This window comes from Euprymna scolopes, chromosome 4, assembly GCF_053919585.1.
Source record: "Euprymna scolopes isolate OS-2025 chromosome 4, ASM5391958v1, whole genome shotgun sequence".
Lineage (NCBI taxonomy): Eukaryota > Metazoa > Mollusca > Cephalopoda > Sepiida > Sepiolidae > Euprymna > Euprymna scolopes.
The window spans coordinates 57,341,888-57,357,290 of NC_136485.1; the positions used below are offsets into that span (position 1 = coordinate 57,341,888).

Here is a 15,403-nt window from a genome sequence, read left to right on the forward strand (position 1 = left end):
TTCTTAACAAGAGTAGTGCTATGGATCCAAAAGAACGTGAACACAACATGCTGGGTTGTGAATTCAAGTCAGTATCCATTTCAATACTGCATCCTTGTGGTATGAATATAGAATAAATAAAACAAAATCGATATTATTGAAGCTTCACATTCTGTGCTATTTTACCTAAAAATAAAATTGAGATTCTACTGTTTTTAGGCGATTACACATAAACATCCTTAAAAAAAGTAGATGATAAAAATGAACTATAAAAAAAATATTTTGTCTTCATTTAATGCAAATGATCATTCACTTCCGGGTCACCAGGCAGTAATGATCACCTGGCACAATCTCGTTAGATCACCAAAATTAAGCTATGTTGAGACTAGTCAGTACTAGACAGGTGACCATTTGAGAATAACAGACGCTGTGACGATTGCAAAAAAAACTAATGTTGTCATCTTCTCTAATCAGAATATATAGCGATTGACGATCGTTTGTGAATTTGATATTCATATGAGACTTTATCCTTTGGAGGAAACCGGTTGAACATACCTAGGGAATTCTATTTTATAAAAAAAAAAAATGATCATCCACTTCTGGACCAGATAGCATTTTTAAAGACTCTTTAAAAACTACATTTTTATATTAAAAAAAAAAAACGTTATTTTTATAAAACTGTGTTGCATTTATTTAGTAGCTGAGAAACTGAAAATTTAACATATAAATTGGAATTCTCATCTTCCAGTGATCATGGCTGTTTTACATTAGAATCTGAAAACAAAGGAAATCAAAGAAAGTGAATGTGAATTGTGAATGCAGTGCCTCACCTGTGCTGATCGTGCCCTCACCTCTGCTAGTCATGTCCTTACCTTTGTAAGACCACCTAGCTAGTTCAACACCAGTTTCAGGCACAGTTGCTATTATTATTGGAACAGCAGCATATAGATTAAAATCATCAAAATTCGTGTCAATCTGAAAACAGAAATTAGAATACAATTTGTAGCAATTCACTGGCAAAAACTTTTAAAATATAGTCAGCTTTATTTACAGAATACAAATAAAAAGATGAAAGAAGTCCCTTTTTTATGCCTCCATATGCAGTGGTAGAAGTTTAACCTTTGAGATACAAAATAAATGCGTCTGAAAACGTTTGTGGTCATATAAGCAGACTTCAAGATGCATATTTGTCGTCATATGAGCAGGCTTCCAGATGCATATTTGTCGTCATATGAGCAGGCTTCCAGATGCATATTTGTCGTCATATGAGCAGGCTTCCAGATGCATATTTGTCGTCATATGAGCAGGCTTCCAGATGCATATTTGTCGTCATATGAGCAGGCTTCCAGATGTCTATTTGTGGTCATATGAACAGGCTTCCAGATGCTTATTTGTCGTCATATGAGCAAGCTTCTAGATGCATATTTGTGCTCATACGAGCAGGCTTCCAGATGCCTATTTGTGGTCAGTTTGTTAGTTAGTCCCGAAGAAATGGTAGAGTGTGTCTTTGTTGCTACAACCTGGACACTCACCAAAAGATTGGGAAGAAAACTAGACGGCACATCCACCCGTATGCTACGAACAGTATTAAATATATCTTGGCAAAATCATCCATGAAGCAGCAACTTTATGGCAACATCCCTACCATATCTAATACCATCGGAGAAAGACACCTATGATTTCCTGGTCATTGTCTGAAGAGCAAGCATGAATTGGTGAGTGATGTATTGCTATGGACTCCACGACACGGATGTGAAAGCAAAGGTTGACCTAGATCCACGTACATCCAACAAATAGCACACGACGCCAACTGTGAACCTGAAGATCTGAGTTAGCTGATGGAAGACAGGAAACTCTGGAGAGGAAGAGTCATATTGGTCCAGACAAGGAGCCTGTCATGATGATGATGATGATGATTTATGGTCATATGAGCAGGCTTCCAGATACATATTTGTGGACATATGAGCAAGCTTCCAGATGCCTATTTGTGGTCATATGAGCAGGCTTCCAGATGCATATTTATGATCATACGAACAGACTTCCAGATGCCTAGTTATGGTCATATGAGCAGGCTTCCAGAGGCATATTTGTGGTCATATGAACAGACCTCCAGATGTCTATTTGTGGTCATATGAGCAGGCTCCAGATGCCTATTTGTGGTCATATGAACAGGCTTCCAGATGTCTATTTGTGCTTATATGTACAGGCTTCCAGATGCCTATTGCAAAAAAGAACAACAACAACAAAAAACAACGAATACAGTATCTTGTATCTCTAAAAAGCCAGCATTCGTCCATTTAAGTCTAGATTTGTGCATTTACCACTTCTCTCTCATTCTCATACAGGGTCTAAACAAGAGTTTCCAATCTAACAGACTCCTCCTCTATCAACCAAACCTCAACTCCTGTACCATCGCCGCAATGTCGTCTTCCTATGCCTGTTTTACATGCAATTTAATAGAATATGCTCTGATGAACTCATTACATTGACACACCCATCTAGGAACACAATCCGACCCCTTCACTGTTGAAGTCCCTTGACGCTGGAAAGCTTTCTACTCTAATAGCTCTTTCCTTCCCTGCCTGCTTCCTGCTTTTCTGACTGTACTAACATGCAGAAGCTTAAATGTAATCTTAACAAATATCTCGCTCATCTTTTTACATAGTCCCTTGTAGACAAAGTCCCAAATAGTGGCCTTTTACATCCAAGTGGCTATATGTGTAACAGAGTGTGTACATGTATGCAAATGCATCCAAAATGCGAAATGATGTCACTGTAAGGAAAAAAGACTATAAAAAGGAGAGAGAGCATATTAGAGAAGACGATCACGCTAGAGATGTGAATGAGGTTCGAGAGCACGTTCGAGGAGAGACGTCACAGTTGTTACAAGAAGTCATGCGAGAAGGAGGAGATAAATGTCGTTGCACGAAAAAGTGAGTTCGAGTTATTACTTGTCCTTTGTCTCTCTTGCAACTGAGTCTGCAATACGTGGGTCCAGTGTGTACGTCTTGTTTGGGGTGAAAAAGAGTGAAAAAGAAAGGTTTTAAATCTGGAGTGAGTGTGAGACGCCCGAAAACATAACTGATTCAATTGAGTGAGGACTGTTGACCTTAGATGGTAACTCACTTAGATGTTATAAATAAAACAGAGATCTCTGATCTGTAATAGGTTGGCAATAGGAAAGGCGTTCAGCAGATAAACACTGCTTCAGTTCTCACTCTGACTGTTCTGGATGCGATTTTACATAAGACACATTTTGGTGAGATTGATTTTGTATCGGCATGGCCAACATGCAACCCACATCTGATTCGACAAATACACACTAATTGAATATGTATGTATTAGTGATGGGACGGTTCCAAAAGTTTACCAATTTTGTTCTATACACATGATCCCAATACCATTATTGATTCTGATTCTTTTTAAATTTCTTAATATTTAACTGTAAAGTTCGTTTTTTTTTTTCTTTTTTCAGGTTAACAAAAAAACCCATGCAATATGTGCACATATTCCGCAAACGTAAAAATAGATTTGATCTATAGATTTTAGTTTTACTAATGGCTTAAATTTATTTTATTTTGATAACAAAATACAATAGAAACAAAAGAATCGTTTTTGGCATCGGAAAATATACACAATTTTTTTCCAATTTCGATATGGTTCCAATACTCCAAAATGTTCCAATTTTTCTGAATCCTAATTGCGATTAATCATCCAAACGCTAATATATCTTGTCCGGCTTGAAGACTATCGACTCCCAAAACAGTTGTTCTATGGTGAGCTCTTTCTTGCCAAAAAATCCTAGCACAAACCTAAAAAACGTTTTCGTGATAGCATCAAGGAGAGTCTGGTGAGCTTTCATGTTCCTGTTGAGTCCCTAGCGTATGATCGCAAGCAGTGGAGAACACTGATATACAGGTGAGCAGAACATTTTGAAAATAGACCGAGCAAAACTCAAGAGAGCATGTAGGAAATGCCAAACCTTGCTGCCCAATCATGGAGATCTTTGGATCTGGGAGGTGTGTTCAGGCTCTGTTGTCTAAGGCAGATTTTGTTAATCATGACATTTTGACATGGAAAGTCAAAGTCAACATAATTAATTTAATTATGTTGACTTTGACATTCCATGTCTCACTGACTGTAGCAAATAGGGTGCATACCTTTATAAATATTTGCTAATATTTTCTCTCCTCTGATGAGATGGTAGACATCGAAACCCTATAGGTTAAGGAGATTAATATACTAAAGTATTCTTTGTCTTGCTTAGAATAATAAAAATCTTTGATATGAAACTCAACCACTTTATTTCAACAAGGGTTTTTTGAAATTCATTGAATCACAATTTAACTTATTTACTCTATCTTGCATATCGAGCAATTCTTATTTAGATGGGATAACTTATATAATATTACTGCCAGTAATATTTTTGTAAACCTTATAATCACAGGTTTCCATACCAACTGATTGTTAAAAAAACTATTCTGAAGTATATATATATATATATATATATATATATATATATATATATATATATATATATATAACAAATAAATATATAAATTAAAATATTGCAGCGTCAAGAATTTTTTAAAAAATTTACATTTAAAATTTTTTTTTAATTTTTTAAAAATTCAACTTAACATTATATATAAATTCCTCATGCTGCAATATTTTAAGTTATGAATTTATTATATTTTTTACTAGAATATCTTGTCTTTTTCATTTCCAGTTTTAACAACTAATCCTTTTACTTTTCTAAGTTTAATCTTAACCATATTACTTTTCATGTTCGCATTTTTCTATGCAGTCCATGATTTTTTAAGGCTTTGCTTTGAAATAATATTTTCTTTTTGTGTTCAATATCATACGAATTGTTAACAATCCATAAAAAATTATTACCAACTTCTTAAATCGACTTAATAAAAAAAATCAAATAAAAGACGTAATTAAATAAATAAACAAAAAGAAGGGACAAAAAAGAGAGAAACAGAATTACCGGGCGACGTCCTAAGCGAAAGATAATCAGCCCTAGCACAGCAAAGAGCATCACTTTTGTTAACTCTCTCTATATAACCTAAATAAGATGGCATGCAAGCGATAATGTTGGTTTAAATTATGAAAAATGATCGTCGAAATTAGTAACATATCCAAGAATTATGAAAAATGATGAAATGTAGTTAATTGATTGATGTATTTGTAATGAAATCATAAGCCCATATAATATATATATATAATTATTATTTCAGTATTGGGGTTGTCATGTGGGTTTTAATTATGAAGAATGAATATCGAAAGTAGTAACATATCGAAGAATTATGTAAAATAATGAAATGTGAGTTAATTGATTGAGGTGTTTGTAATGAAATAATAAGCCCAGATAATATATATAATTATTATTTTAGTAAGGGGGGGGAGTGATAATGTGGATCAAAATTATGAAAAATGATCGTCGAAATTAATAACATATCTAAGAATAATGAAAAATGATGAAATGTGAGTTAATGGATTGGTGTGTTTGTAATGAAATTATCAGCCCAGACAATATCTCAAAGTTATTATTTTAGTAAGGAGAGGGCGATTATGTGGGTCAAAATTATGAAAAATGATTGTCTAAATTAGTAACATATCAAAGAATTATGAAAAATGATGAAATTCGAGTTAATGTATTGTTGTGTTTGTAATGAAATAATTAGCCCAGGCAATATATCAAAGGTATTATTTTAGTAAGGGGGTGATACAGTTTTTACAAAAGGGCTACAATGATATGATGGTGTCTTTATTCACACTGAACGCCCATAGAATGTCCAACAGCAATATATTACATACGAAAGATGCTGCTGTGGAATTTCCACAGGTCCCGCTACTATATATTATTTTTATATAGAATAAGTATATATCTTCTTCTATATAAATAAAACAGTAGGCATACATGTGTGTAAATATCTAACAGGTAAACTCTTAAACTACTGGTCACATAGCACTGTAATTTTTAGGAAATTATATTCATGCACCAAGGGTGGTTTATAGCGAATAATATCTTTGCTTACATGAATGTATATCGCATACAGACATCAGCAAATTTACATGTAAAATGTTCATTAAACATTAGCTGACATTTTGGCTTCGTATGCGCATGCGCGTATATTCGTTTTTTTTCTCAGGCTGGAACGCGTGTTTTTTTAAATTATTTATTTCAATTCTAACTGATGACACCAACTCATTTTTTATGTCTTTGTATTAAACAACATCAACGAAAATAGAATCATATGTAAATTTTACTCGCGGTTTGAAATTTGTAAACATGAAAACAAACCTATATATCTTTTTTATGATCTCATATTTACTTTATTTCATACATATGTTTAAAACAGGGGGGATGAAACACGGAATACAGAATGTGCTAAAATAATAACGTTATTATTTAGAAGCCATTCTTAATATGGAGTGGGGAAGGTATTATTTAAACTATTCTGTACTTTCACCTAACAATTTATTAAATAAGAAACTGACATGTATTATCTCTATTTTTGTTTAGTATTAGTTAACATTAAGTATCGTTTCTCAATCCAATTTCTTGATTAGTTTATTGTAAAGCAAGTGTTGCCTAATCACTAACTGCACTTTGAAATATTTATTTTTTGGGTAGCATGAATTTTAAATAAGGTGCTTCTACAATGTAGTACCCATATTAGAAAAATACAAACAATTTATAATGAAATCATGTATTTCGAAAAACTGCTGAGATATTTTCCAGAAGTGACGTCATGTGTTGATGATGATAGGTGGGGGGGGGGCACGATTATGTTGCTTTTAAAAGTACTCTGGAGGCTGCCAGGGATTACCGAACCTTCTTTTTTAAGTAAGGTTGAGGTCTGCTTAATTAGTGCCTGTTAATTCTCCCAAGCATTACCACCACTTTTTCTGTTTATGGAGAGGGGGCCAGTAGATGATTTCGCTGAAATGCTGCATCAGAACAGATACTACACTTTGACCTTAGCCAAAAGGACAAGTAAGCGTAATATAGTTTTCTACCAGGTATTACCTCCTTCTTAAAAAAAATACAAAATAACGGACACAGCATATATTTTAAGAGGTGGGGGAGCGGAATATGGAGTAAGTCCCGGAAATGGCTGAAGCAGTTTATGATCTCAAAAGTACTTTATTTCATACATATTTTTAAAAGAAGTGGGGATACGGAGTCAGGCCCGGAAACGACTGAAGCAGTTTACGATCTAAAAATTACTTTATTTCACATATATTTTTAACAATGAGAAGGGGGAGATATGGTGCCAGTCTGGGAAATTGCTGAAACGGTTTACGATCTCAAAATTACTTTATTTTACATATATTTATAAGAGACAGGGGGATATGAAGTCAATCCCAGAAATGGCTGAGGCAGTTTATGATCCCAAATTTCCTTTATTTCATTATTTTTAAGAGAGAGAGGGGTGATATGAAGTCAGTCCCGGAAATGGCTGAAGCGGTTTATGATCTCAAAGTTTCTTTATTTTTTATCTATTTTTAAGAGAGATGGGATGATATGGAATCAGTCCCGGAAATGGTTATAGAACTTTACGATCTCATATTTACTTTATTTCATATATATTTTTTAAGACAGTAGGGAGGGAAAACTGACATACGGAATATGGACTATGCTGAAATAATAGCAATATTTAGAAAGCCATTCTTAATATGGGGGTATCTTTTTAACTATTCTGTACTTTCACCTAACAATTTAATAAATACAAACTGACATATGAAATACGGACCACGCTGAAATAATAACGTTATAATGTAGAAAGCCATTCTTAATATAGGGAGAGGAGGGTATTTTTGTAAACTGTTTTGTACTTTCACCTAACAATCTATTAAATAAGAAACTGACATACAGCTTACAGACTGTGCTGAACTAATATTTACATATTTATTTGGAAACTCTGCTGAGTCTTATTTAAGAAATTACATAATTTCACTTAAAATCATAGTTGCGTTGGTGTTTGTGGTGGGGAAAGAAACACAGTTATGACGAATTTTCTGTTGAAGCAAGCGTTACATAATCACTAACAAAGACAATGTATTTATGTATTTAGTTAGAAATTCTAATGATTCATCTTCTAACAGTGACTTCATTTTTCTTAAAATTATGATGGACTTGGTGGGAAGAGAAATTAGTTCATATATGTTGTACAATACCTATCGAGAGTATGTTAAATTGTTTCATATATATATTTACATTACCCGTCAAAGGGTAAGAAAATCATTTAATATTTGTGTTGTACATTATCCGTCCTATGAATTGTAAAATTATTTAATATTTGTGCTGTTAATTACATGCCCTAGGAAAGTTAAAATTATTTCATACATTGTGTAATTTACGTCCTAGATTAGGTAAAAATATTATTTTGCACGAAATAGCAAATGATATATAGACATAAAAAAAATCCTCTTTCTTAAGAATAACATATGTTCAAACTTTATTTTTCTCATTGTTTTATTATACGGTCCTGAGCAACGCCGGGTAGGCCTACTAGTATAAAATGAAATACAACTTACTTTGTATTTGGGGGAAAGGGGGCGGGGTTAGACGATTATGTGTAAGAAGTTTACACCATGCCATGCTAAAATGGCAAGCTATATGAAGTCATATTTTTCTATTCAGAAACTAAATTTGACTGCACTACGTCAGCAGTGTAAAACCATCAAGAAAAAAAAAAAGAAAAAAACAAACAAAAACGAGAACACCAACTTAAACCAGAAAGAAACCAAGATTCGATTTCAAATCTCGCACCACTCATGTGCAAGCCTTTTTTTTTTTTTTTTTTTTTTATAATATGAAATTACAGAGTTCCTATTTACTTGCCTAATAACACCGGGTAGGCCTGTTAGTGTATATATAAAATAGAATAAGGTAAGAAAATAAAGAGTAAAGTTAAATAGAAACTTTATTACATTATCAAGTCAATAAGAATTACAGAAAGAAGCATAAGGACGAAAACTATTAGGCCAGGACATTTCGAAGCCGAAATGGGTTTTTCTCTTATTCCTTTTTCTGTAACTCTTATTGACTTAATAATGTAACTTTAATCTTTATCTTCTTAACTTATTCTATTGTTTGCTCCTCTTTATCGAGTAGAGTGTTTTTTTTTATCCAGGTTTTCCTTTCCATTGAAAATTTTATTTTTCGGCTTAATTTTATATATATATATATATATATATATATATATATATATATATAAATTTTCAGTATTTTCTTCGATAGTGCTCAATACATGATTAGAGGTAAGCTGTAAATTTTGCGGAAAATTATCTGTAGCTTAATTGCTATATACATTTTCAAACTTTGTATATATATATATATATATATATATATATATATATATATACAAAGTTTGAAAATGTATATAGCAATTACGCTATAGCTTAATTGCTATATACATTTTCAAACTTTGTATATATATATATATATATATATATATATATATATAAATATATACAAAGCTTGAAAATGTATATAGCAATTAAGCTACAGATAATTTTCTGCATTTCCTCCTCGTGAGGATTCGTCAGGTATATCTTTACCATAAATATTTGCAAAATTTCCAACCTAGCTCTAATTATGTATTGAGCACTGTCGAAGAAAATACTGAAAATTTTATGTTGATATTTAAAATGATATATGTGTGTTTGTATCATTTGATATTATTTATGGAATAGTTTAATTCCCATCTTTTTGAATTCTAACAAAAAATATGCCAACAGACAGTTGATAGGAGATCCCGTCGACAATCCCAAATCTTCTCTTGTAATAAAACTATTAGATAACTTCAAGAGTCTGCGCGCGTGTGTGTGTGTGTGTGTGTGTGTGTGTGTGTGTGTCACCTCAACCCTAACTAGTCATCACAATGCGTAGACATGCGTGATAGTCTCTTCCTTTGAAGATAGCAATAATACCTAGCATGCCTAAAATTATTTCCCCTTTCACAACATCATAACGCCCTATTCAATAATCAATGAGTTGGTCTACCAAGCATAAGCACAGAATACACTGTTAAATAAAAATGCCAATCAATATACGAGTTCTTCAAATACAGACGATATTTGAAAATGTTTTCAGTTTTCCTTTAAAGCGTTAATTACCTTTTCTTTTTGATATTACCTTTAGAAATATTCTTTTGAAGTTATAAATTAATTATTATGCAATGTTTATTGAAGAAACGGATTTTACAGTCGATAATATCTTTTTTCATTTATTTGTTTTTATTTTAATCTCGTTAAAAGAGATTACTTGTTGGGTATTCTACAGAATATACGGCATGGCATAATCACGTTGATACACCAATTCTTGTTAGATCACAAAAGTTAAGCAACGTTGAGCCTGGTCATTACCAGATGGGTGACCAATTTGGGAATTTCAATGCTGTATGTAGGAGGACGTCGACACCTCCCTGCAAGAGTTGCAAAAACCTAACGTTACCACCTCCCTTAATGAGGATATGCATGAAACTGGGGACCGTTTGTGAATTTCATACTCTAGTGGAACTTCATCCTCCGGGGGAAGCTAGTTAAACCAGTTTAGAGTTAATGCTGTAATTTCCATTTTTTTTTCCATATTCTATAGAATAAGAAATGTGAGTCTGATTGGACTTCACGTTCACCGGATCATAACCCCCATATTATATTTGAGGTTATCTCAGAAATTATATTTATCCAAAAAAATTTCCAGATGGTTTCTAATCTGAAGACGATCATTTTATATATATATCTGATAGACTCTTCCTTTGGTCGGTAATGGTAACGTTATGCTAATTAGTAATGTTAACGTTATGCTAATTAGTAATGGTAACGTTATGCTAATTAGTAATGGTAACGTTATGCTAATTAGTAATGGTAAAAGTTCCCTCTCCCAGTGAATTAATGTGCTCCCAAATACCAACCTGGAAATTTCTTATAACTCTGTGCAGTACATACAGCATCTAGCCTTCTCCAATGTTCAGCCATCTGGTACTGGCCAGGCTCATACTTGCTTAACTTCAGTAAAGTGGCAGGAACCGATGTGTCAACATGATTGCACCCCCCAGTCTTAGTTAAGACATGCATCTAAGAGAAGGTAACTCTGATGATGTCGGCAGCAGGATGTTGGATGGCTATGAAGGAGGATGAATCTCTTGCAGATCAACGGTTCTGTGGTATTAAGAGTTACGTTATTCGACAGCATCTATGTAGATAATCTAAGGACAACGGATAGGTGCAAACAGGCGAATCAGATGCTACTGCACTGGGGAAGGTAATGGCAACCCACCGCATGTATTCTGTCAAGTTCAAATCGTGTGATGTCTTCAGAGGAATCGGCCCAACAATGGACCAAATTTTATGGAGAACATTAACCATGATTTCATCTATGGCATGAACATGCCACGATACAAGAAGAAGAAGAAAAGTTTCCTGAACTTACTTTATCTACACGTAACTCTTGTAATCGTACTAACACCTGATCCACCCTGTGCTCCAGTGGTTATCAAAACTTGTGGATAACTTCAATAGCTTTGCCATCCAGATATACTTTCTTTACATCTGAGTTCTCATCCGTCTCCATTGCTTTCATCAGTTTTCCATTTATGATCTGTGAATAATATCCAACTAGAAGAAATTCTATGAAATTCGTTTGGCTCTTTGGTCCTCCCCTCCTATACATACTTTTTACACTCTTTAACGTAAGGTATGTAGTAAGAATTATCATTTTAGATTTTCGAAAATATAGTAATACGTTGTGATACAATGTTTTATTTATTTTTGTTTTACAAGAGAGTCACCATATCATCAAGGCCTGAAGGCCACTCGAGGATAAGGGTTAATGGAATTTAATAAAGTGCACTGTAAGATGTATGTGAGTATGTGTTATCTATAAATCTCATCTGTGTGTATGTATGTTTGAATGCCTCGAAAAAACTTTCAACAGAGGTGATGGATACTGACAAGATTAGGTGTTTTGGTTTGGGCAAAGTATTTTGGGGATGAACCAATTTTAGAGAAATATTTTCAGTGGAAATGTTTTTTTACGTTTATAACGAGAAACATGTTATACGATAAACAAAAACAAAATAACAAGTTCAGAAAGCATATATTCACAAAAAGGGATACTTTGTACATGTTTAAAATGGAAGTTTACAGCAATAGGAAAAACATTGGATTTTTGTAAGTATTTTAGAGTCCTTGTTAACCAAAGGTGATTCTTTAGTTGAGATATTGAAAAAGTCAGAGTTCAATAGTTAAAATGGCATGCATTACACAGGTCAGAAAATTGTAATCCAAACTTTTCCGCTCAATTATATGAATTATATTTCATTAAACGATGTTAATAAGAATCAATGGTAATTGTTTATCATATTAGAAAGTAAGATCAGTAAGAAACGTTAGGAATATTTCCATGTAAGAGTTGGTTATAAGTGAGCAGACGACACTGAAGGGATGTGTGTGTGTGTGTGTGTGTGTGTGTGTGTGTGTGTGTGTGTGTGTGTGTGTGTGTGTGTGTCACGCTTTGTAAGTGTGAGTATGCATGAGTTGACATACCAGCAGGCTCAAAGCCTGATGAAGAGGTGCTGAGGATGCCGGTCTGTGGATTTCTGCTCAACTGGTTTATTGAAGAAAAATTTGGCTTCTTAAGGGATCGAAGTGGCTCCCAGAAAGACCATTTTGAATAAATTCAGAAAGTTCTCTGATTAGCCTAAAATATAATTATTTGCTTTTATTCAGGATAGTGTATGCTCAGAAGATATGTGCACAAATGAGTTTAGTCATTTCATTTTGGATGTTGAGGTATAAACATCGGCGGTCACAACAGTCTCCCTCTATAAATAGATTCAGTTTCATTTTTGGTTCACACGACAAAAACAATCATCGATTCAGATAATCAAAATTAGGTTCAATTGTTGTATTAAGCCCAATGGATTATCTCTCTCTATTTCTTTGGTTTTCCAACCATATTTTAGTAGAGTAGTAGGTGCAATTGTCATTTAACAGGTGAAAGCCAAAGAAAACATAAGAGAAAGTGATGAAGATGAACTTGGGGAAAAGAAGGATAAATAAAGACCTGGCCTGATGTAGGTTAATTTGACTGTCAATTTCTAAAAACACATGACAGCATATACAATGAACATTAAACCAATTATCATGATGATGCTGATAAACAAGTAAGTCTGACAATCTCTTGAGCATAGAGCCATTCTTGTAATAGAAAAATGTAGTTGTCGCAAGCATAAAAAAAAAAAAAAAAATGTCAGTATCAATCAAGTCAGAGAAGCTTTCCCAGGTAAAGAATTAACCCAGCCAGGATAAGCAGAGCATAATGGTCTTCTCATGTCAAGAGGAAAGTTATCGCTGAAGAATTAAAAGAAATTCAGTATATTTTATAAAACAATTCTGACACCTGATTGGTTCATTCTCATTACCCCTGGTTATAAGTAAGATCGCCTAAATCTTTTCAGTCATAACCTTTCAGAACGTTCAAAATATTGCAACAGTATAAATAGATAAAGTTTTATTGTTGTTTCTCAAATAATTACGTCACTGACATCTATAGAATGGAGAAACAACATATCTAAGTCATTAAATTACTTCCATTGCTACCTTTCGTTCTATATAATCTTACTGGTTTATTATGGGAGGGGTGAAAGAAATTGCTGTTTTAGAACGCTCGTGTATCACTATAAGAAGATCTGTCCATCAGACGGTGTGGCTGTCCTGCTTCAGTTTGTGTTAAGTTATCTCCCTTGTATTGAGATCTAAGAATGGTATCCCTTTGGTATACAGCTTAGAGTGGTCTCCCTTGTTTTGTGTTTTTGTTTGCCGAGAAAGAAAGATGATGGTTTAGACAAACAGGCATGACGTCCGGGACTGAATTTATGTTACTAACGAACATTGCTAACAAATAAAAAAGCTCACATCTTTGTCAGACAACTTACAACCTGTTCTTACCTCCAACCCATTTAGTTTGGGTTTCTTTCTCCATCATCATTTCCTTCACTCTGGCCACATCAACCCTCACTTTGAAAATAAAATTTTCGACAGGCTGTCATACAGACTGAAATAAACCTATCTTAGGTGCATCAAAGTAGTTCTATAACAGTAATACTTTAGATGTATTGAAGTTATCTTCCTAAGTTTATACCAGAGTTATCTCCCCTGAATTATGCTGGCCATGCTCGAGGAGTGCACTCTTCTGAGCAAAAATAAAGAAAATTCTACGTCTATGAAAAATAAAGAAAACTCTACGTCTATGAAAAATAAAGAAAACTCTACGTCTATGAAAAATCTAGAAAGATGTTCTTTCGCTCTTCTTCTGGCTGATCTTCCTAAACCATTGGACATCTATCTGGGCAGCAACATAGTTTCCATGGAGAGAAATATCAAAATTCGCATCTCAAAAGCATGTACTGCATTGAATAAGCTGCGGTCAGGGCTAACTGGCAAACTGAAGAGACAGTTCTTCAGAGCAGTATTGGAGTCTGTCCTTGTTTATGGTGCTACAACCTGGATACTCACCAAAAGATTGGAAAGAAAGCTAAACGGCATATACACCTGTACGCTACAAACAGTGTTAAATATATGTCTTGGCAAGGTGATCCTATGAAGCAGCAACTTTATGGCAACCTACCTGCCATATATACTACCATCATGGAGTGACATTTACGTTTTATTGGTTACTGCTAGAGGAGCAAAAATGTATTGCTGTGGACTCAACAGCACAGGCGCATGAGCATAGGACGACCTAGATCAACGCACATTCAGCAAATTGCACATGACGCCAACTGTGATCCTGAAGATCTTAGACAGCTAATGGCAAACAGGGAAATCTATAGAAAGAGACACATTGGTCCAGGCAAGGAGTTTGACCAGATAAGATAAGACATAGTTAGATTGGTTATCTTTGTATGACTTTCATAAACACTGATTCTGTATCTGTCAGGTGCCTCTTCTAGTAACAGTTGCATAGACTCCCTTTCTTCCTCTGTATCTTTGAGTGACCTCTTGGCCTTAATAAGCAGTGACTCATTAGTAAAAAAAGAACAAGACAAAAACACTAAAAATGTTAAAGAATGCACATTCTTATGCGAGAGTCAGAAGTTTCATTCCATCCACATGCAAGATTTAGAAGTGATGTTATCCTTTTTTTGTACATCCTTCAACATGTTTCTCCAGCTTCTCCCAATAACACCCCGATTCAAACCCTAGTAGGCCTTGTTGCTAAGTTATATATTCTAATAGCAGTCGCAGAGACTTTCAGAAATACACAACACGAAGTAACACCTAACTTTCGTTGCTCATTAATCTTTTTCTATCTCTGAATCAACTAAAATAAATAATTTACCTGAGAAAGAATCGATAATTGATGTTTACAAAATATTTAATGATCTTTCTAAATATGGAA

General features: G+C 33.9%; 1 protein-coding gene across 4 annotated transcripts in view; it reads right to left on the reverse strand.

Annotated features, from left to right (window-relative positions):
• The window catches only part of LOC145267360 (arrestin domain-containing protein 3-like), a 388,568-nt gene that overhangs the window by 15,625 nt on the left and 357,540 nt on the right, over nt 1-15,403 (reverse strand). For 2 of the 4 annotated variants that reach the window (XM_080123299.1, XM_080123297.1), the window contains one exon: nt 852-954. In XM_080123299.1, coding sequence (XP_079979425.1) covers nt 852-954 — 103 coding nt within the window. Of the gene's footprint in view, nt 1-809; nt 955-15,403 lie in introns of all 4 variants that reach the window. The other 2 variants (XM_080123295.1, XM_080123296.1) reach the window with 1 other exon arrangement.